General features: G+C 40.7%; 1 protein-coding gene across 2 annotated transcripts in view; it reads left to right on the forward strand.

The window, feature by feature from the left end:
• Window positions 1–23978, forward strand: part of srgap3 (SLIT-ROBO Rho GTPase activating protein 3) — a 73127-nt gene that overhangs the window by 12452 nt on the left and 36697 nt on the right. For both annotated transcript variants that reach the window (XM_030419598.1, XM_030419599.1), the window contains exons 2-4: window positions 5668–5863; window positions 16731–16893; window positions 22574–22636. In XM_030419598.1, coding sequence (XP_030275458.1) covers window positions 5668–5863; window positions 16731–16893; window positions 22574–22636 — 422 coding nt within the window. The remainder of the gene's footprint in view (window positions 1–5667; window positions 5864–16730; window positions 16894–22573; window positions 22637–23978) is intronic.

The following is a 23978-nucleotide window of genomic DNA, read 5'->3' on the forward strand; positions in this document are numbered from 1 at the left end:
GTCTGCAAGGGTCAAAGTTCAAGGATCTCCTACATCCTACCATTGTTTTCCAGAGGTTTTCCTGTGCTGTGAGGAGTGAAGTGGTCGCCGCGTTTTCAATTCCTGTCCCTCAGCGGTGCAGGAGGAATCATATCGTTGAGCAGGTGTCCAGTGGAAGTGGTTGGACTCTTAGAACGATGATAAATGTACTCTAGGTCAGGAATGTAAAGTGGATGTTGTGAATATATATTGTCCGCTCTTATAATATGTCATAATCAACATGCACAGTACTTCACAGAGCTGCAGTAATAAGGCTGCAGAACATGAAAACATGACTGTTGACCTCAGAGTAGCTGGACATCTACAACTGGCGTGTGTTTTGCTCACGCTGCAGTCAACACTCTATGCATGAAAATATATGAATATGAACACATGGAAACATACTTTGAACTTAATGAATTATTATGATGAACAGTCGGCATGTTAATTTATTTGGACTGTAAAATCCCAGTTGTCTGCAGACAACTCCAGTTCAAACGAAAAAAAAAAGAAGCTTTAGTTGTGAGCTGTGTAATAATCCCCCTCCATCATTAGTTTAGTGTTACAGAAAGACACTGATTAGGGATGTTTTTGAAAGATTGCAGCTTTTGGGATTTATTTCTGCTTTTGCTAAACCATTACTGGGAGATTTAGAGGGAAATGTTTTGGACTTCCTAATAAAAGTTGATGTATTAAACAGTTGGGAAGCAGTTTGTATTTGTATGGGACGTGTGAGTAAAACAATGTTTTCACAGCACAGAGAGAAGCTGTTATTCATTACTTCCAACTGAACTGGTAACAAAAGGGCCACGTTAAGCTCAATAAGACAAGCAAAAATTTATTTTAATTGTGCTGTCTGTCACGTTTTCTTCCAATTATAGGCTGTTATAGAGCTTAAAAGGATAAAATGACCCTACAGAAAACAAAGGAGCTTGGGCCACACATGTATGGTCCGACCATATTTCAGCTGCTCCCGTCGAACCCCCTCCCCTTCCTCCGTCAGCCTTTTTGTATGAAGATAGCCCCCACCTCCCCTCTCCAAAAAAGAAGCAGATGGCTCCATCTCTAAATAGAAAGACATTGAGGCAACACACAGTGGGTCTGCCACAAATAATAGCCGCATGCTTAATCAAGCAACTATATTAAAGGTTCAACTTGTTCTCTTTGAATCAGAGGAGTTGTGTTACGTATTCAGAAGAGAAAGATCTTCATCGACTGATTTTACTAAACAATGTAAATAACCAGACTCTGGACAACACGATTTCTCACTGTTTTACTTTGATGATATGAAGACAGCTTGTTTATTCGGTTATGGAAAAAAAGACTTTTCTGAGTCTGAATAATTACCTCATTAATATTGTGAATATTAAAATTCTGAGTGAATTTCTTCTAGTAATCTACACAGTGCCCCTTTATTAATAAATTAGTGCTCTGTCAATGGTCGCTCATATCTTAGCTATAAAGCTTCATGTTTTGTTCTGAAACTGAGAAAACCAGAGCAGATAGACTGAAAGTAGGGCACACATGTTTAGCGTGTTAACACAGAAGTGTGTGGGTTCAAAGTCCCTTTACATACATGTCAGAGAGGTACGGAGGTTTGAGCTGGTGGGTGAGGTTGAAGGAAGACGAGCTTTGCTGTTTGAAGTCCTCCTTATAAGTGGGAATGATCACTTTTGGATTACAGTGTTCATTTCCATTGAAAGAACCAAGATGATGTGACATTTGTGGGGGTCTGCACCAAAGAAACATCTTCTTACATCTGGAGAACAAGATTTGTATCAGAAATTTCATCATCCAATTTGTACATACGGTTTTGTGCATAGTCGTCTGTCCTCCTCCGTGGCTCTTCCTGAGGTTTCTCTATTTTCTATCTCTTCAGACATTTTTTTTCTATTGAAGGTTTTCCTTCCTAATCGAGGGTCGTTGCACATTGTTTAGATTGTGCAGCCCCCTGGGGCAAATTGTCATTTGTGATTTTGGACTATATAAATCCAATTTGACTTGATTTGACTCTGCAGTTTCAAAAGCGCTTGATTTGTTGGTGGTTTGAACCACAAATCATTCTTGAAAGCAGTCATGGCTTGTTGTTTGTCAAACTACTGTTTCATCTACGCAGAATGCCGGCCTTTTTCATGTCTTCACCTGGCAGTGAGTCAGATCAGAGACAATTATAGATATTAGAAGAATTTCTTGATATGAGGAGGGTAATGATAAAAGCGATTTGTTTGTCATTTTTATTTTCACGGCAGGCTTTCAGAGCACTCCTACTCCGCACAGGTTGAAAAGGAACCGCAGAGGGGTCTCTCACTGTGAATTAACCACAGCCAATGAAGCCACTCAAAGATCTGGGAATACTTAGGGAATAATTCTCCAATTGCTCATGGTTTCTCAGAGGGAAGGGCACACTCCTGGTGTGCGTGACCTATTTTTCCAAACTCCTCTGTCAAATGCAGAGCTGCAGCTGGTGGTTCAGCGTTCTCTTTTTGTAAAAGACTTGTTTTCAAAAGTCCTCCCTGTCACTCATGCAAATCGGTGACACATTTTCCTGGGGCATTTCTCTTGGTTCGGCTGCTCTGGCACGGTTTCCCTCTTTTTAGAGAAAAAAAATACAGAAAAAAAAACATTGCAAACAGGAACTTCGCTGCATGTCTGGGAAGGCAAGACATGTCTGACAGGACTGAAGCAGTAATGGTGGTGTCTCTCCCTTAGCTCCGGTTCAGGGCTCCCACTAAAGACGGAGCTCTAAGCCCTCAGAGCTGGGAGGGAGAGGGAGCCCCCTGGATGAAGGGGAGGGCTGGGATAATGGTTAACCACAAAGTGAAGCATGCCGCTCGAGGCTGAGGCCAGGCGGCACGACATCACAGGGAGAGAAAAAGGCTCACCCGCACAACATCACTGCTCCAGTTCAAATAGCAAGCTTCCCCATGCCTCCATATATCTGTGAGGAGGGTTTGGCTGACCAAATTACACCCTCAGCAGCGTGGAAACACAGTCACTGTGTCACTGCTGTGGTTTCACCAGTCAGTCAGCAGTTCATCTGCCCGCCGGGGTGTCACTGCAATGGCTCACATATGTATGAACTCCCGTATTTGCCCTTAGTTTGTTGGGTTATCGGTTACAAGGAGTCATGTTGTAACTCAAGGGTGTTACAACATACTGTGACTTCAATTTAGGAAGTTCAATTTACCATTGATGAACACAAAAGTATTTTTGAGTCGAGTGCTGCAATCTTGAATTATTTTTTATTTAAAGGTGCAATACGTATGAGTTTGGACTAAAAACTGTTTGGTTGATATTATGTTTCTCCCCAACAACATTCCCCGCTGGCTCCCCACCTTCCCTATCCTAGAAACATCCTCTTCCCAGCAGTCTAAAGCTCCTGCGCTGGTGGTGTAAACAACACCAACACTCCATCAGTGCTCCCGAGCTCCCTGTCCAGATCTCTAGCTGCACTGCCAACTGAGCGAACTCGCTAAAAGCATATTTAGCTATATTTGGTGATATGCCATGAAGTCAAAAGGTGGAAAGTTCTTACATGTAGCACCTTTCTACTGCTAGACATGACTGTAACTGGCAATTAAAAAATAAATAATGACTCAATAAAGGAATTCAGAAGCCATTAAATGGACCAGAAATTATTTCAAAAATGTATATTACATAAATCCATATTTCTGTTTTACCATACTGCATGGTTTATATCCGACGATCAAAAAAGCCTTGCTTTCTAATAAAGGTTGCTCATTAATTCAGGATGTTTCCTTCCTCTTGAGAAGTGACACCACTCATCCTGTTTACTGTAGCTCCCTCCATCAGGTTGAGTTTTTGTTCTGCAAAATAGGCCTTTCTCTGTTCCTCAGTTGAGGCATCATTGCTGCTGATGACAGCACTACAAAGAGGAATCAAGTTTCTCTCATGGGTTCCCACTGGCTTGAAGGATCTGTAGTCTGCCTGGCAGCTTCAGGGTCCTCTTGAGCAGAAAATGTTTCACTACAACTCGCTCCAAACGGGGGAGTGCATTAGCTTCTCATTAAATCAGTCTGATGTCACAGCACATCCACAGTGTACACACTTATGAGAGGCCATACACACAGGTCATCTGACTGGCTTGGCGTGGAGCCTCACTGGTCATTCTCACTCTCAGCTAGAGGCTTTATAATTGCTACTGGTCTAAAGAGGTGCAATGAAATGGCTTACATTAACTGAAATAAAAGCAGTGGGAGATTATTAATAGTGTGCACTACAGATGATTAATTGAGCAGCCTTGCCTGGCCTGTGTTAAAATAGGTTGCCCTGTCACATCTGTAGCATTTTGTCCTCTAATGTTTTTCAGATGATGGGAAACAAACTTAGACTCTTCACATATTTCCTGTAAAGTACTATTAGCACACAAAATACTGCAAATAGTCCTTTCTTAAATGAAGTATTTATTTTCTGTTTCTGTGTCTTGTAGTGGCTGATTAATGACTCTAAACATATTTGTCTAGAGATTCATCAACATCAAAAACATTTGACAGGATAAAAGTATATGTACTGTTAGACAGAGCAACAGGATGCATAAGACGCAAAGCTCTTCTTCAGCTTGGACTGATTGTTTAGTCTACCACAGATGACACTAAACAATAAGGGACACAAACGTTTGAGTAGTTATTAGGAACAAATGAGGAACTAACCGCTAGTTAACTTTTTAAAACTAAGTACTTAATGAGTCACTTCTAATCCAATTTTATTGAGTAGGTTATGATTAGTTAATGATAAGTTAATTAAGAAATGAGTGAGGGATGGATTGTTAATTAATAGCCTAATTCCTATTATATATTATGTTGTAGATAATAATAGATGGACATTCCATGATAATGAATTATTAGGTAATGATTAGTTCACTAAAATATCTGCGAATCGACAATGCTAACTTATTTCTTCATGAATGCTTCGTGTTACCTTTGAATCAGCTTGTATGGCACAAAGTTAGTGGCAACTCATTCATTACTAATCACTTCAACATTAGTTTCTGTGCAACCTAAGTAGTGAGAGAGAATACGGAGTAGTGACCAAGCAGTCCCTTATTTATGATTATATTAGAGCTAATTACTTCATCGTTGTGTTATTAGTAGTTATCCATTTTGTGTCCCTTCGAGTGCAGTGATGTATCACACTGAGTTGTTACTAAGGACTTCACATCTCCTTTTCCCTGTCATTCCTGATTCATTCATCTGTCATTTCTTTCTACTATAAAATATCTATAGTATATATATAAATCTAAAATTGAATGAGAAGTCACAAACTAATCCATAAATAGCGGTTAGTTCCTTATTCGTTCCTCATGTTTTCCTTGTCAGTTACTCAAAATGTTGTGCCCCTTATTGTAAAGTGTTACCAGGTTTTATAACAAACTGTAAGTATTGTTCAACCAACTTTGGCTGTTGATAAATGTCTCACTAAGTGTCACTGCCAAAAGCATCTTACAGCTTGATATGAGTATGAAGGGATAGATACCTGCTCTCTTTTGGAGCAAATAATGACATAAACTTTATAATAATGCAATGCCGGATATTTTGATGACATCTTCTGACTAGGGCAACGTGTGCAGTGTTGTGACAGCAGTATAAACAGTTGACTCATACCATTCATGTATTCTCTTTTGATGAACAGAGATCCGTAACCAGCTTGTGGAACAGTTCAAATGCTTGGAGCAGCAATCCGAGTCTCGTATCCAGCTGCTGCAGGACCTGCAGGAGTTCTTCCGCCGTAAAGCAGAGATCGAGCTGGAATACTCCCGCAGCTTAGACAAACTGGCCGAGAGGTTCTCCTCCAAGATACGCAGCTCAAGGGAACACCAGCAGTTCAAGTGAGTTTCCCTCCCTGCATGCACTTGAGGCTGAAGCTGTTTCATGAGAGTTTGTGCATACGGAGAGGGTGTTTTTGAGGGGATTTTACATTTGTTTTAAGAATTGGAGGACAGACGGAAAAGGAATAAATTAATTTAAGTATACTTACGATATCTATGCTTCCCAGATGAACGGCAGACTAATAAAACATTAAAATGCTGAACTAATTTCTTTAGATAAATTAATATTGTACGTATAATATTTAATATTTGATTGATGTCGTGCCTGTAGGCTTTCTCACAGGCAGATTTACAATTCAGGTTCATGAGATGGTTGGACGATTCTGTATGTGGCCTGAGAGGTTAAAACTCAGGGAAAATTAAAGGCCACAAATAACTCACCACTGCTGGACAAAGGATATTGTTTAGAAAGGTTTATGTAAGGAACTATGACTGAAACTCTCATATAAGAATTGGACTTTGGACTCCCTCATCCTCAGTAGAAATTAATCCCACATTTGTGTATTGTCTTTTGAGGGAAGCAGTATTTTCATATTTACTTTTGTTAATATTGTTCACTTAAACTCAACTGTTTTTTGCTTAGTTTAAATCTGTTTTTGCAAAGCAACTTTCACTCTTTCCTTCAAAGTGTGTCCAGACCGCAGCGATGTGTATGCCAAGCGCCTCCAAACACTTCACTATTTATAACCCGACTCTAAGACCCAGCCCTGCTGCTAATCACAGTGCCTTCTTTGATTATAGTGCAGAAGTAAACAACAAAAACTCCATTATGTTTATGCACTGTGAGGGAGTTACAGTCAAGATCTTTATGACGTCCTCAAAAGGTCAGCTGGTTGTGGCGTAATGGTGAGGATGCAGTTCATTAAAGACGTTAAAGACTGTTGAGTGGTGGACATAACAAATTTAATGCACTACTGTAATTTAGCACTTAACTTTATAGAAGAAGGCTTTGAGGGAAGCTTTATGCTTCATTATTTTTTAAACTGCATCCATTATGGATAAATATGGCAGGCTCTCCACGAGCTCGGCATCACACAGAAACCTGTAGGTTGCATCAGCGTCAATGTGGGGGTTGATGTCAGATTAAAAAAACATGTAATTTATCCAAGACAATAGCTTATTAGTAAAAAATAGCAAAGGTACAACACAGTGTTACTGATGTGTTCACTGGAATGTTAGCAACATAATAGAATCAGAACCACACTTAACAGTTACAAAATAGCTTTTATAGCGTCAATCATTTACCTTTACTGAATTTAATTGTCCTGCGTGATATATTTGAATGAAAGTCAGACTGAGCGGTTTGAAAATAAAGGTAACACCACTGACAAAGTACAAAGGCAGAAAACACAAATCCTACGAAATTAAGGGAAAAGAGAATAAAGAAGTCCATCAAAAGTCATCAGATTAAAATCCTCTCACCCGTATCCATGACCCATTTAGATGGTTAAAAAAAAGGGATGGTCTGCACAGAAACCACCACTTACACATTGGTACATGACTCACGCTGGGCATGAAATTAAGCGCTGCCGCTCCCAAAATCAAGCACCTCGGGCGAGCAGGCGAGCTTAGTTGAGTCTGGAAATGGGACATTAACCCAGCTGTGATCTGGCAGCAGATCTCAGACATGGATCTACACCAACATGTATGAATTCTAACCTCAGCTCTGATTCCAGCTAATGGAAACAGCCGGACTGCATTCCTCACATGTTCAGATTTTGAATCGTATTTGTAAGTTGAAATGATCTACAGGGCGAACATGTGATTGCTGGCCTGCTCAAATGGAGAAACAAAGCAAAATACAGATTCACAAATCTCCAGCTCAGGTGAAAAAACATTTTTGGACTACGACAGAAAGTGGAGTGAAACCATGTACCGTAAATGATACGATAATGTAAAATAAAAACAAAAGAATCCCTGGTCATGTATTCATCAGATACAGTAAATGACAGCACAATACCTTTGAAAATCTAATATGTAACAATTTAGCATTATAGCTGCTGTAAGCGCCATTGTTCAAGTTAACTTCTGTCCGGTTCTTTTTAGTTAGCAATACCCCCAGGATCGCGCTCTGTTTGTCACAAGCAGAAAGGAACGCTTCTCTTTATGGAGATCTCGATCCTGATTTGTTAAAGTTTGCAGGGATACCAGAAATAGTTTTTCTCTTTTACTGCACGAGCAGGAGGAGGAGAGACATGAGTTACTGACCTAACACTCTGTAACAGTGATTACTGGAATATAGAGCTATTTTACACAGTATGTCACTTACTGCTCACTTACTGCTTACTTTCCCAAATGTCTCCAACAAAGTTCAAACCCAGGAGAATCCACAATTTTCTGAAAATAACAGAGGTCACGTGTTGCTCTAACTTCTGGGAAAACATCCTGTGACTTGTCAGAGATTGAGGAAGGAAGTCGGCGAAAGTCACAAAATGAAGCATGACGAGAGACTTCAGATCATGACCTTGTCTGTGAACGTTTCTGCCTGAGACACATCAGATAGAAACTGGGGGTTGAACAATGAAGACAATAACTCCCATGATCACGACAACTTTCCAGGTCCATCAGACTACCTCTTTCTTACATATTGAATAGTTTCCATATAACAACATGTGGCTTTAGCTATCGGTATAATGATTTTAGTGTTTTTTAAGAATGGTCATTTATACATGCCAACTCAGTAGGTAACCGTTATTTTTACTGACCTGGATCAAAGTTTGGGGTCCTGATCGTTATTATTGTTATTATTGATATTGATTTTTTTAAGTTACAATTTAACAGTGGGAGGTGAGGCACAATGACACAAACAGGCAAATTAAAAGTACTTCTACTTGACACAGACAGTAGATCTGTGTGCATATGTATGGGTACTTTATGTAGGAGATAGTGTGTGTATGTGTGTGTGTGTGTGTGTGTGTGAAGTGGAGGATGATTTGACTGGATGATTGACTCTAGCTGTGTCAGAAGAGCCATGCTCCACTCTTGGCTATAGACAGGACTGTTCTGCTGCTGCTGCTGCTGCTGCGACTGTGGCTTAACCTTTGGCCCTTACAGTTGACATTATCCACACAGCGAGGACAGGCGTAAGAAAAAACACCCAATCCTCCAACACATGTTCTAAAATGATTACACTTTACACTGCCAAGATCGTAAAAGCTTGAAGCCGACAAGTGTCTCAGTGCTAACCCTTGTCAAAGGCCACACACACACACACACACACAGACGCACACACACATAACTATAGGTATATAGTAATGTGGTATCTAAATGGACAAGGTAAATACTTATAATGAATTATTTATTCATGCAAGCCCATGTACATGTTACTTGCTGAATATAAACTCCATTTGATGACCAAAATGTGTAAAAGTGTGAGTGATCTAACAACAGGAGCTGAAGGAGTGAAGCACTAAAGACCACAGAGGAAGTCTGGGTGGGAGGCCACTACCCATGCTTGACATCTGTAGAGGATGTAATATTCAGTCATATCGAAAGTCCTCTTGCTGACAGTCAGACCACACACATTTTTATTAATGTGTTGTAAGGTACATGGAACTCAAACTCAACAGTACATCATCCAAAGTGAGTTTTTTAAGCTTTCGGTGAGGCCACAAAAATGGCTCAGAACATGATTGCACCTTGTGACATGCACTCCTGCTCTGAGCAGACAGGTGACCACAAATCCTGGTAATCAGCTGTGACACGCCCTTTACTCCCTAGTTAAGTTCATGGCGAGCCACGAAAACACCAAACGAGCCGAGGCAAGAAAAACACTTGTATTTGTCCAATAAAAAGACTGCAGACCAACCATGCACCATCAGAAACACAGAAAACCTTTTTAGGCCCTGAAGCATACTGTCTGTAGACACGTTTTTTGTCATTGTTATATTTGACTTATTGAACTGTCATTTTCCCGACACCCTTCAAAATGCCTGTGACTGTCTTTCATTGCATTGTGCTCTCCTCTTAGCATAAAATATCCCAAAATTGTAACAGTGAAACGACGTCTACTAAAGAGCCAGAATGAATGTTTTTCATGACGTCTTCTTTAGACATCTTTTCAATGTCAACCTTCAAACGTTATCAGGTACGCTTTTGTTTGATGAACAAAACATGATATTCAGTTAAGCTGATAATAAAGCCACTTGAACAGCCACCTCTGAATGATTGAATCATCATGTAGCCAGTGTGTCTTCAAGTCTGTGAAGTCAGGGGTATTCTGAGGCCACAAAATGGCATTTTTTTGCCAAGCATCTGGCCATTTCTTCGGAAAAAAACACGTGTTAGGTGTTCTTTAGATTTAAACTTTGACCATGTAAGACTATATGAAGCAGGCCAAATGTGTTTTCCAGCTAATAGGGGCAGTTATAGATCATTTGCAGGCAAAATAATAATGCAAATGTAATAATAATTTGGTGTAACTCCTGTAGATCAATAACAGGAGCACTTACAGGGCTGACTATTTAGGAAAAAGACCTTTCAAACCATGCCTGTACTCCAAACGGAGTACAGGCGGCTTTGAACAGCGGCTTTGACTTTACTTTGGGCTAAACCGAGAGAGGTGTTCTAGGATACTTACGTACATTTTCAGAAATGGCAAGAGGGCTTTTTAATTAAATTATTACAACTAAAAAAGAGTGTGTGGGGTAAAGAAGAAACCTTGTATCTTGAGCCTCGTTATACCTTCACGGTTTTGATCAAAACAGAGCAGTAAAGGAGAGCTGTCTTGACCAGCACGGACTTCCATATGTGCTGGATCACAGCCTACAGTCTGTTGGCTGAACCCTTCCAGCGCAGATTCATTAGTGAGCTGAATGCCACTGTGATTTACAGCAACTGCAGCTATAGCTGCGCCGCAGCAACCCCACCAAGGATAATTTAGCTCTTCTACTTTACCTCATTTGCCACAGTGAAAAGACACACTGAGGAGTTACTTAGCCTCTCCACACTGCAGTCACTGTGCCAGATGCACTGCACTGCTTCCCGCGTTTTTTCCTTTCTTCTTACCGGTTCAGACTAACAGCTAACTCAATTTTAATTATAGATCAGACATTTCAGGGTATATCATGAATGGGATTTATAATGTACACCATCAAGTTAGAGTGCATTGGTATCGTCTGTCTGTCATAAAGACATATTTGGATGTAACATTAGGAGGCACCTCATGCAATATTGATACAGAGAATAATCTGTCTGGGAAAGATAAGACGGGGCTGGTAGTGGTCTCCAAATTGGTGTGTGTGTGTGTGTGTGTGTGTGTGTGTGTGTGTGTGTGTGTGTGTGTGTGTGTGTGTGAAACTCTTTGTGTGTGCATCCAAGCGATTGGTTCAGGAGGAAAGTGTTATGTGTCTTTACGCTGCCAGGTCTTTGTACAGTACGTTCTGTGAGTTATTTCAGTTTTGAAGCAGCCTTTGCTCATTTCCAAGTGATGTCTCTTTTCATTTCATGGTCAGCAGGGCGCAGCTTTGAAAATGTATCAATGGATATTTCAGCATGTTTCTTTTAGAAACAGCTAAGCACGACGTGGCATGCATCCAGAACACGTTTCTCTTTAAAGAGCCACTCTAAAAGAGCATGATGCAATGCTTTAGTTATGATATAATTATAAAGAATGATGTCTGCTGCCGTAGGATAGCACTAGATGCTTTATTGGCTTTGCTATGCTAAAGCTTTAGTCCCGTTTTTTTGTAACTATATTGTCAAACCGTGGCTGCTGTCAGGAGCTCCGAGGAGCAAGAGGGTAAAAGGTTAAACTCTATCCATCCAGGCTCGGTTTGTTTGAACACAGCAGTCGATTCCTTCCTCTTGTCAGGTTGACAAGTCCAGCTGGTGGAAGTCAGCATGTACAACATCAATAGATTAGCTGGTTTGCAGTTTGTATTTAGGAGCTTGTCAAATGCCTGTCTCCTCTTTATTGGCGCTGCACTGCGCTCTGGCCCCTGGGTCTGTGCAGCTGTGCATTATCAGATGTTGGCAGTGCATCTCCTTGCAAAAAAACCCTGCTAAATGATGTGCAAATGTAGCATATTTGACGCCCCGCTTGAAAATGGGGGCAAAGTGAATTTGAATGGCAAAGCTGGCGGCATGTGCCCACGTGCCCCTTGTCTTTTGAAACTGTGTTTGGCTCTGTGTCCTCTTCCTTGGCTGTTTCATTGATAAGCAGCAGGCAGGCAGTGTGGAGGGGATTAAAGTCCTTCACAGAGCCGAGTCCTGGTTTGATAAATACACACTTCCTTCTGGAAATCCTGGCTCAGACACATCATGGGCTCTGGGTGATTAGATGGTGGCATCCAGTGCAGCCATGACTAACGCATGTGCACCGTTCTATACAATGCTGACTCGTTCAGGGTATGCACATTAAGGAGGCCGCTTGCCATCATTTTATCCTCGAATCAAAGGATTATTGCAGTGTTGTCCGACCATGCGCTCTTTCTTTGTTTCACTCTTCTATCGCACTGTCTCCGAGTCTGATCTTCTTCACGCTCCTCCATGCTTTCACAGATTAAACTGCATGTATGTATCTGCCTCACAGGGGCAGCGAGGCAGTGCAGGCCTTGTAGAAAAACCATGGAGACTGTTAGGCAGTGCTTTGCAGGGTGAGACAGATGTAATAGGATGCCAGAAAGCTCTGCTCCTTTCTCCTCCTCCTCCTCCTCCTCCTCCTCTTCCTTCTCACTTCTCTGGAGACTCTAAGAGCTCATCGTTTGCCTTCTGCATGTTAATGATATCCTGTGTATAAATACCGAGGGCAGGGAGCCGTCCAAAACCGTCCCTTTTGAAGCCCCCTAGATTAATTGACCCGTGGGCCCTCGACTGATACTCAGCCTTTTACGGGAAAAATCAGTGAGGAGAGGAAGAGTGGTTTTCACTGCATGCTGAAGTCGATCCTTTGTGATGGATGAGCCTGTATAAGAGATGTTATAGAAAAGGTAGTGCCTCTGTCCCATAAAACAAGTCGTTTATTACGGTGTTAAAATACTAAGCTCACAGAGATGCAGCTGGAACACAGGCCTAATTACCGACCTTGTGCTCCTAATTCCTGTGAAATGAGGACAGCAACTGGAGAAACGAGATCTTGGCCCTTTGCCTCTCTTGAGGACTTTAACCATGAGCATTAGGAATAAACACACGGTTGCTTACTGATCTCCTTAATCCTTAAGTTAGTTTTTCCACCAGATTGGCATCATTGTTTCTATTTATTCTGTCAAACAAACTGTCAAATTCAGAAGTTGATAAGCCTATAGGTAAGACAAGGAAGCGATTCCTTCATGATCCCCAGAGGATGAAGCTTACTGGCTCGGTGATCTCCTCACATTCTGTCTGTGTTTTGGTTGTGATTGCCATGATCGTTACAGATGAATGAATGAGACATGGATGAATTTTAGTATTGTTGATGACAGGCTGACTCTTCAGCTAGTACTGTCATCTGTTTTAAATTTTAATTGAAAATTTAAGTAATGGGCAAGTTTATAGATTTGATTAGATTAGAGTAGATTTAGAATATTTATTGCCATTTGTAGAGTTGATAAATTAAATTAATAAATCCAGCTGAATCAAAAAATGTGACAAAACTCTGGTTTATGACCAACTGCCTGCCAAAGTAATGGTGCTCCTACAACCCCTCTTGTGTTAAGTGCAAAATAGCAAATGTTAGCATGCTAGCTTGTTAAATTAAGGTGTTAAACATGCTAAACAGTAAACTTCAGACCTATTTAACTGATGGTCATTAGTTATGTATGTTGCTTAGCACAAAATAATAATAATAATAATAATAATACATTTTATTTGTTTGATGGCGCCTTTCAAGTCACCCAAGGTCACCTTACATAGGATAAAAGCATAAAATCGCAGAGTAATATCACCACATAATATCACAGAATATTAAAAACAAACATTGATATAAAAAAGGGAAAGAAAGGTGTAGTGCACAGTGACCAGTCAGAGTGAGTATGCCAGTTTGAACAGGTGGGTTTTGAGTTTGGATTTGAATGTTGTGATGGAGTCTGACTGTCTTATGTGTGGGGGGAGAGAGTTCCATAGTCTGGGTGCCGAGCAGCTGAAGGCTTGGGCACCCATGGTACTGAGGCGTGGTGTGGGGATGGTTAGCAGTCCAGCAGAGGTTGAGCGGAGGGTGCGAGAGGGGCTGTAAAATCAACATTTATTGGGCCAGACTGACAACCTTCTTCTAACATTAAAAGTATTCACTGTTTTTCCCTGTACTATTGTATATATTATATTATATTATATTATATTATATTATATTATATTATACTATATTATATATATATATTATATATATAATATATATGTGATATATATTGAAATTTTATCACAGGGAAGACATTAGTAACGTAAAGAAAAATCTCCCCTCTTGGCATTTCACTTATCTCAATTCCGGCCCATCTAAATAAGAAGTTATAAGCCTGCTTTATGTGCTTAACATCAGTATGCTAGCATTGTTACTGTGAGAATGTTAGAATTTGACTCAAAGCACCATTGTGATCAACACAAGCAGGGCTATTTTGTCTTTCTCTAATTTGCTCTTTGGAAAATATTCTTACAGATCAAACACCCTTAAGGCCTATAAATTCCCAATTGTAGTTTTGTGTAGCATGAAATATAAATAACTAAAGTACCGTGTTCGAGTGAAACACCTGATAATGATTCAGGAGCCGAATTGTATGGAGAACCACAGGTTCACAAGCACTTTTAACTATCAGAGGAAGGCCAAAGATTTAGGTTGTGCGCAGAGTGTTTGGGGGGAGAGCTGAGGGGGATAAAGAAGGGGCCTGTTTGTGCTTGGGGATGTGATGAAGCATTTCTGACCACTTTTAAGGATTAGCAGAGAGTAGAGGTGATTGTTCCCTAAACCTCTCAACCACAAACAGCAATTATACACAAAAGGAACGGCGTCCCGTACAGGCAGATAGGTCAGTCAAGCAGAACTGTTATAAAATGAGCGATGTGAGACGGTAGAAATAGGTCGTCCCAGCGGAGTGAAGGAGAGTGCGGTCTACTTTCCTCCTCTTTTGTTAGTCAAACCTAAAATCCAACCAGTCCTTTGCAGAGTTTGTCAGTCAGGCTTATCTTCTTCGGATACAACAAATGAATGTCCAGCTGAATCATTTTATTATGACTTCTTGATTGCAGGACTGAAACGTGGCGTGGAATGATGGCTGGATTTTCTCCGCCATTTCAAATTACCATTACATTTCTCTAATAGCAAATTAATTGACTCGCCTTTCAGACAAAGTGCATCTCAGGACACCGCTCTGAATCTGATACTGTACAGGCAGGCCCGGTTATAAATGGAGTTTACTTCACATGTTTAAGATAAGATAAAACTTTATTGATTCTCAGCGGGCAAATTTGGTTTCTGTCTCACACTGATGTTATGAGGACAGCGTGCTGGTGTCCTTTCAGTCTGATGTAAGTGCGTTTAGGGGCAGAGTTAAGTATAGGAATAATGGGTAAGGCACTCTGTAGCAGCCAGATATCAACTTCATTAGATGTGATTAGCATTATGGAAGCTCTCTGAATGGGGAGCGCTTTGATGTCGGTGCTGCTCATCCCTTTTTTCTGCTCTATAGTGAAACCCAATCCCCCACCCTGCTCCGGCTCTCTGCCTCCTTTGCTCTCATTTCTCTCTCTCTCTCTCTCTCTCTCTCTCTCTCTCTCTCTCTCTCTCTCTCTCTCTCTCTCTGTCTGTCTTTGTCTCCTCCTCGGGGTTGGTTGATTGATTAATGCTCAGATAGGATGCAGACAAGGGTATGGGTTTGAAGGGATTGTGTTTGTGTGTGTGCGTGCCCGTGTCCGTTCGATGTGTATGTGCCTTGGTCTTTCTATCTGAAAGCACCCGAGGCGCAGACAGATTGATAATGCAGCAATCACGGCCCATGACTATCTGGATCATTATGGTTGCCCGCATTCTACATTTAACAAGTTGATACCTGAGCATTGTTTTGAGTGAGGGAGGTGGACATTGAGAAAAGGAAAGAAAGATGGAAACGTCATGGTATTTTATGCCACAACAGGTTGTGTTTCTAGAGCAGTTCATGTCTGTGGCTTTATTGTTTAATTTAACCATAACTTTCGTAACTTCCTCTTAAATGCTAAAGTGCAGTATTTGGTCTTGTTTTGCCTTGGTATGGGCATGTTGATTACGTTGTGGGTGTGTTTGTTAAGTTAATGGACAAATTCAGTAATTCAGTATATATATATATATGATATGATAGCATGTATCCATGGATGCTAAGGTCAATCTGTTCGTCCAGACTGTAATATCTCAACAATTATTTGATGGATTGCCATAAAATGTTATGTCAGTGCCTGATCCGTGCTGGCTGTCTGAGCTATATTCTATCAATATATGTAGACCACAAGAGCCTGATCAATGGGTTATTCTAACCCTTACCAATCCCCAACCACTCAGATTGGGTTTCCGGTATGGACTGGGCACTGATGAAGTAGATTACCATGAAAGTCATACAGATATCCATGTCCCGCTGGAGTGTAATAACTTTGGTGATCCCTCCATTACCCCCACACACTTTGACTTTGTGCAACTCATTAGTTCATCACCAAATACCCATTAAACTAGCCATATTCTCACCAGGCTAAGCAAATACGACATAGAAGTGCTAATACTGTATAAACATTTAACAACAACAACATCTGCTTAATATTAGCATACTAGCATTGTCATTGTTAGCATGGTAGCACTCGGACATTAGCATTTAGAAAACCTAACTAAAGCCTCACCCTCGTCCCTTACACCTGTTAAAACTTGCCGCTATCCATTTTATCCTGATTTTGTTTGATTCTGACAGACATTCTAACAATCCTGTATCCCTCCTGTTTGTTCTAGAAAAGACCAACACCTGCTGTCCTCAGTCAACTGTTGGTACCTGGTGCTGAACCAAACGAGGCGAGAAAGTCGTGACCACGCCACTCTCAGCGACATCTACACCAACAATGTCATCCTCCGTTTGGCCCAGATCAGCGAGGATGTCATCCGACTGTTCAAGAAGGTCAGTGAGACGGTCATCCTTTACCACTACTGTCTTATCACCACAGCACAGATGTCAGTGTTGCAGCAGATAAAATAAAAGCTGCCTCTCTACTGTTTGGCTTCAGGTTTGGCTGGAGCATGCAGACTGATGGTAGCTCCAAGAAATGTGCTTTGAGCTCTCTCAGCATACACAGAGTTAGAAGTAGGTGTAGGAGTTTTGTCTGACCCGCAGAGCAGTTAAAACAGCATTGGTAATAGTGAAGCTGAGACCCCTTGAGAGCCCAAGAATGGTCCAACACCCTGCAGTCCCAACGACTGTGAGCTACGTTTGGCTCCCTGTCAGCACATAGCCGAGATGACTGAGGTCTTATCCAAACATCAGAATCCTGTTTTCACCTTGCAGGCCTTCCTGTAGGTGAGCTGCACTCTGCTTACGAGGCTCCATTCAGATATTTGTGTGTGTGTGTGTGTGTGTGTGTGTGTGTGTGTCAGCAACTTTGCCAGAACTGAGAAGGGAGAAAAGTTCTTTCCTTTTTAGTTCAGGTGCCCTCAGGTAAATTCTTCTTTGTTTGAAAGTGTGAATGGATGGCTCTGTTGCTGCTTGCTTGCTGGCAGACATATTGGGAGGGAATAAATAATAAATGTAACAAAGCTGTGGAAAAAATGTAAAACTGAGATAAAGGGAAAGAGCTTTGGATGATTGACTGCTGGACATGACAAGGTGATCAAGGTCAAAAAGTGCGGCAGCTGACAAGAACTTGATCAAGGGCATGTCTAACCTATAAACGTCGAACGAAACTGCGACTCATAGTGGGAATGTGAATGATATATAGTATATTTACTATCTAATTTATTATATGTTTAATATTCAATGACATCATATACATGGGATGGGACGATGCTGCTCTATGACCAGGCATCATGAAGACAATTGTCATCATTGCAACGGACAAAAAAGTGACAAGGTTTACATAGGCAGCTGCTTGAGGTGGTTTAAAGGGTAAAACGCAAGACTTTTTGCCCAGGAGGCCGATGGATGTGAGGCTGTGTGGAACTTTTGATATTGTTGCCTTAATATCTTCTGTTTTTTGTTGACATGTGTCGCAGTCTGGTTAGGTTTAGACAAAAAAAATACTTTGTATGAAGTAGAACCTTTCACATCGTCATGTAGCTGATTGGTTGATGCTAGATTTCAATCAGGTGAAACGAGTCAATGAAGTAAAGATAATGTTAATTACAACAGCTGATATGTGATGATTGAGTTTTGTCAGAAGTCTTTGGCGTTTAGACTCTACAGAGAGATTTTTATGATTGAGGTGGCTGATGACTCTTCTGAGATAGGCTGATGAAATGATGAAGCTGGTTAATCTGTGAGGACTGGGTGCAAACAGCAGTGTAAATGAACTAAAGGCAGAGAGAGAATCAAATTTAGAATAAACAGCAGCAAGACGACAGGCAAACAGCAGTCTAGGTGTGTGGCTGTGGAACTGGGTACATGTGACCGGCTGATGTGAACAGCTGATATCAGCTGACAGCTCCAAAGAATGACAGGAGGAAATTAGTGAGCATGCGTGAGAGGAGCGATGATAAACTGAAGGCATCAGCATGTAGAAGAAAAGGCTTCCTGAGTGAGCATCAGCTAGAGCTTTATTTAGACCAGTTATGAACCAGAGTTAAACATCTCGAGAAGAACTGATTATTTCCATGAATTACACAGATCTTGTCATATGTGTTCAGCATCATAGCAAGGATAACCATATACAGCAATTACATCAAGGCTGGTACATGTGAATGTACAGAAGGCAGTGCTCACTGATGTTTGCTTGATGCTGAATGACATTAATTAACTGCAAAGCAAAAACATTGAAACTACAACTGCAACTTTGCTATTTTTTGCCTTCAGCGAAGAGAAGATTTTCAGCATATATTCTCACAGGCGTCACTATAAAGGCTGTCGCAATCTGACCCACCACAGCTCTTACACTGAGTTGCATCACAGAGGCTCGCTCACTCTCTGGTTGAACCCTCCCTGAGCCTCTGCGTCCTCTGAGTCCACGCTGCACTCTGTCTCACTTCAGAGCCACTGATGCATGCAGATGCCATTCACCAGCTGCTGCTGGAGCCCTCGGAGGATTTCTCCCCATTTATCACGTTCGGCGCGATGCTTGCTTGAGTAGGACTTAATGCCTGCACTCCTGATAAAAAAAAGTACGAACAACAAAATCAAATCCCTCCTGTATTAGCGAGGTTACTTTGTTTGATCTCCTCTGGGTGCATTTCATAAGCTGGTTTAGTGAAGAACTGTTGGAGCAAGAGTCTCTTTGCCCTCTTTTATGATTAGTTACATTTCTGAATCACCAGTAGCAAGTTCTTTCAAGCACAAGCAGGGTGTGGACAAAAATGTTAACTTTTCTCCGCCCATCAATACCTCTGAACAGTGGGCAGGTGTGGCTCGAGGTAGTGTTTGGTGTGTGCGGATGTTTGCATGAGTTAATCACTATAGGCACATTGAGTCTTTCTTTCAGCACAGCTCCTTCTTTTGATATTGATCCGACAGAAAGTGATACTTCTTATAATGATTCATATGTGTAACGGCCATTATGCATCTTGCTGAGTCACCATGTTGCACCAGAATTAATGAGTCAGCTGTTGACGATGACACTGTGTCTGGAAGAAGAAAAGGTCGTGCACACAGGGAGGTTTACAGAACTTTTTCTACTATTTTAAAAGTTATTGACAGCCCACGGCATGCAGCCTGCAAAGCATCAGCTATTGTTAACGGCACACCAACAGCCCAGTGATCATACATTTTTTAGCTGCTGGCCTATTTATTTATCTCTGAAGAATGTAATTGTTTCGCTCATCAACATGACCTTTTTTGCATTGACCCCCTTACTTTCAACAGCTGCTCTTAAAATCTTGCAAGTTGGATTTGCTTTGATGTTTCAGCTTTCTCATTTTCGGTCCCTATAAGTCAGCTCTCATGTTGCTTACTGTATGCCGGTTTTCCTTCCCTTCATGCCAGAATGCAGCACGTTTCACATTACTTCCAAGCTTTGCGAAAGATTGCTGTTTGCCACATGTTTCTTGCAATCACCTGCACAGTTTACCTGCTCCTGTTTTTGACTCACACATGGAATAAGCCAAATTAGGATGTCACAACCATTGCGCCATTCTGGCTAATTTCTCTCTCCCCTTTAACAACCAAAGAACAAGGCAATGTTGCTGAGTCTAACATGAGACCAAAGACGGTATCAGTCCCTTGTTTTATTGGCCCAGCTCTGCCCCCACCACTACCTATGACATCTTTTGTCCAGTTTAACAAACTATTTATTTATTTGATGTAGAACTCTGGAATACAAACAATAAGTGTAATTGTTGTTTTGAGAAATAAAAACACAATCTGTCACAGCTGACATGCTGGACTGTAGTCTCATGTGCTCATCATGTTCCTCCTGGGAGCGGCTGAGTCACGAGCAATAGCTTGTGGTGAAATTTCCTAAAACCGGTCTGGTAATAAGCCTCATTTTAAACCAATCGGTCCCAACCTTTTTTTGTATATTGTGGAAACATTATACAAAAATTGTCTATAAGAAGCTTCTACAAGCTCTTTTGGTCTGTAAATACACAAGTCCATGTCTACTCTGGATGATGTTTTTGGCTCAAGGTGCTCTCAGCTCTCATTGCTGTGGTGACACCTTCAGGCAGACAGAAGAAAACAAAAGCCAAACATGAGAATAAGTGATTAGATGATGGAATTAAACTTGGCTGCTGCAGCTGGCTGGAGATCTCCTGCACATATGGCCGACATTGCAGACATTACACCTACTGTGTGACTAATACATGAGGAGGAAACTTGGCAAATTGAAAAGTCTGAACTTGTCTGTATGCTTTCTATAAAATTTGTCTGGATTTGACATAAACACTGATTAATTTATCAGCTAAATCAGATATACCTACAGAAATTGAAACAGAGACCCTAAACTCATGATTTAACTCCAGTTGTGATGTTGCTTGTATCACTCATTCTGAAATAGACAACTTCCCTTAACCCTGTGACATCAGACGATGTGCTTCTGTTTTTCTTGATCTGTCAGACCATTGTACTGAGATATACCAGGGCAATTGTCTGACCTTTGATTCTGAAAAAGGTTTTATGCCTCTCTTTCACACAAACAGACATTATATCCTTCCCCCTATCAGCTATTTCTCCATGTTTTTGATCACAATGCAAGCTGTGTGGTGTGATGTAATGTGAAAAAGGGGACGGTGGATATCTATTAAAACCTTTAAGAAGACTCATTTGTGCCGTGTTTGCTGTGACAGTCTCTTCAGTAAGATTTCAAGCACCACAACTTAGAGAGAAACAATGGCCTCAGCAGTCTTTTAAATGTTCAAATGAGATGAAACTAGAAATAGGAACTGTTGTTCCTCTTGATACATTATGTATTCTTTAAATGTCTGTAGAGCAAAGTGAAGCGGCAACAGAGTGTGTTTCTCTTTGTCACAGGATGTCGCACATTGTCTTCACCGCCTTGGTGCACTTCACACATGAACGCTCACACAAACACACAACTCATCTTTCAAAAGACTAAAGATGAGGCACCACTTAACGTGTAATAATCACAGGGAACAATATGACCATGTGGCACACATGTTTTTATTGCTCAACAAGTAGAGAGGTGCACTAAGTGTATGTTTGTTATCAGTACATTATGAAGAAGTCTGTTTGTCTTGTACAACGAAACCAAAACCCCTTAGCACTATGTTAGACCATACTGTGCTCACACGGCGGCCATTTTCCTCTGATATCAAGGCTACTTACGTTTTACAGGTTGTGAGTCCTTTCAACATAGGCAATCAGACAAATTGTCATCATTTCACCGCTTCCTGATTGATCACCATCTTAAAATACAATGGATTATAAAAATCTGGAGGGACATTGAGCCATATTTTATGGTAAAGCAATATGTTAAGTTGTTTTAGACAGCAGCTAACATAAGAAGTCAACCACTTCCTAGCTAACACTACTGTTTGAAAACACGTTAGGGAATGGGTAAATTAAGTCTAGAATATCAACACACATTTATTTAAACCCATAAATGGAACATGTAATTCAATGCTAATGTTAGGTAGGAAGGAGTTGAATGCTTGTTAGCTAATGGGTAATACGCCTGGAAATACAGCCCAATATATGTCCCAATATACAAATTTCACTATCAATCATCTCTTCAGTAGCTCATCAGTTGGTTAGCGTAGAGCCAAGATCATGGAGGTAGAGGTTAGGGCTAAAAATGACAAACAACAACAAACATAACACAGTTATACTCATAACACATCAGTAATCCAAATTTTGCTGAATAGCACAAGAAGAAAGGCCTTAATGGACAGCGGTTATCATCTGGTGAGCATCAAAGTGTCAGGTCTGTTTTCATGATTTGAAAATACTGATCCATTGGTGGCGCTGGATTAGAAGTGAGGTAATCATTAAAGTTTGTAGGATTCATCTTCAGACATCATTAAATATCTGCACTAATTTCTGTGTCAGTTTGTCCACTAGTTGTTGAGATATTTCTCTCTGACACACCAAAGTGATAGCGTCAGCATAACTGACCGAGTTTGTTTCTGACAGGCCACAGCTGAAAGGTCAAACATTATTTGTTGTCTCACCCCTCTTCTATCTGCTCACTGTGTTTCAGAGCAAGGACATTGGGATCCAGATGCACGAGGAGCTGGTGAAGGTGACGAATGAACTCTACACTGTAAGTAATACACTGTGTCTCCTGTAGATCGATCTCTCGCGCCTTATCTCATCACTGAGCTCATGCAGTCAGTTTTCCTCTCTGTCTTTCTGACATTTTATTTTATGTTCTTGCTTTTTATTCTCTTTTCATAAAAAATTTTGTCATTGTATATTGTGAAATACTGTGCTTTCTTCTTTTAGCATGTCGAAGGGGCCTTTGGGAAATTGCTTTGATTTAGAGGTGTCTTGTAATTTTTTTGAACCTCAGTGAACACACCAAATACAGAACAAATCCAACTGTCGAGAGCATGTTGACTGTGATGAAAACTGAAAGCGGCAAGATTTGGATAATGGACTTATTGCTTGACTGCTTGACTTAATTTAATTATCTCCTTATTAGAACACGACCTAGTTAACATGACTGCATGAAACGTGTTTGAGATGCCTATTGAAGCTAAGGTTGGGTAGATTCCAGTTTTTACAGTCCGGTCCGGTGTGCGAGCTTCAAGCAGTTTGATTTTGTGCCAATTGACAGAACCGGCATTAGTCAGGTGTAACATTAGGTGGAAAGAACTATCAGCATGTGGCTACTAACAGGAGCCCTGTGATAGCTGATAAACTGTTAATCCTAACTCAAAACATTCTGTATCTGTTTCAAATTATAAGCTTCTTGACAAGGCCTTAAATTGTAAAACATTTGCAGTAATGTGTTGTGGATGACTCATTGACTTACAAGATTCATGTACAAGTACTTCTTGAACTGATTTGATTTATTATTTTGATGTTAAACTTTATGATGCAAAATCTTTAGTTGAATTGAATTGAATTGAAATAAAAACATGGATGTGTCACAGTTAACATGATGGACTGCATCGCTGCTTTTGTTCATGGGCTTTTTATAATATTCTTCTTGGTCTTTTTGGAGAGTAATGTTGCAAGTAATTGTTGCAGTGCTGTTTCTTGTAAAACATTATACCAGGACATGTTTCTGAGGGTTGGACTGGAATGTAGTAAACTCCTCTTACTGTGATGCAACATAATTCAACTGCACCATAAACTGCTGCCTCCAAAATAACTATAAATTTGAATCAACACCTCTCTGAAATGGAGAGGATTCATTGCAGGAGCATTGCATTAGACAACATCATTTTGAGTTAAGTGTGCATGATAAACTGGCAACTGAGTGTAGATCAGTGGGAAATGAATATGCTTTTGAAATAGCTCCTGAGAATGTGCTACATATTATATTTGCACTGGATGTTTTATAGTGATTTTTTTCCCCCTGTTTGGTTATGAGTTCTAATTGTAAAAATACATTCTTTGTACTTATTGTGTATCTGCTCGATACTAATGGGGTCATG

This window comes from Sparus aurata, chromosome 6 (genome assembly GCF_900880675.1).
Source record: "Sparus aurata chromosome 6, fSpaAur1.1, whole genome shotgun sequence".
Classification (NCBI taxonomy): domain Eukaryota; kingdom Metazoa; phylum Chordata; class Actinopteri; order Spariformes; family Sparidae; genus Sparus; species Sparus aurata.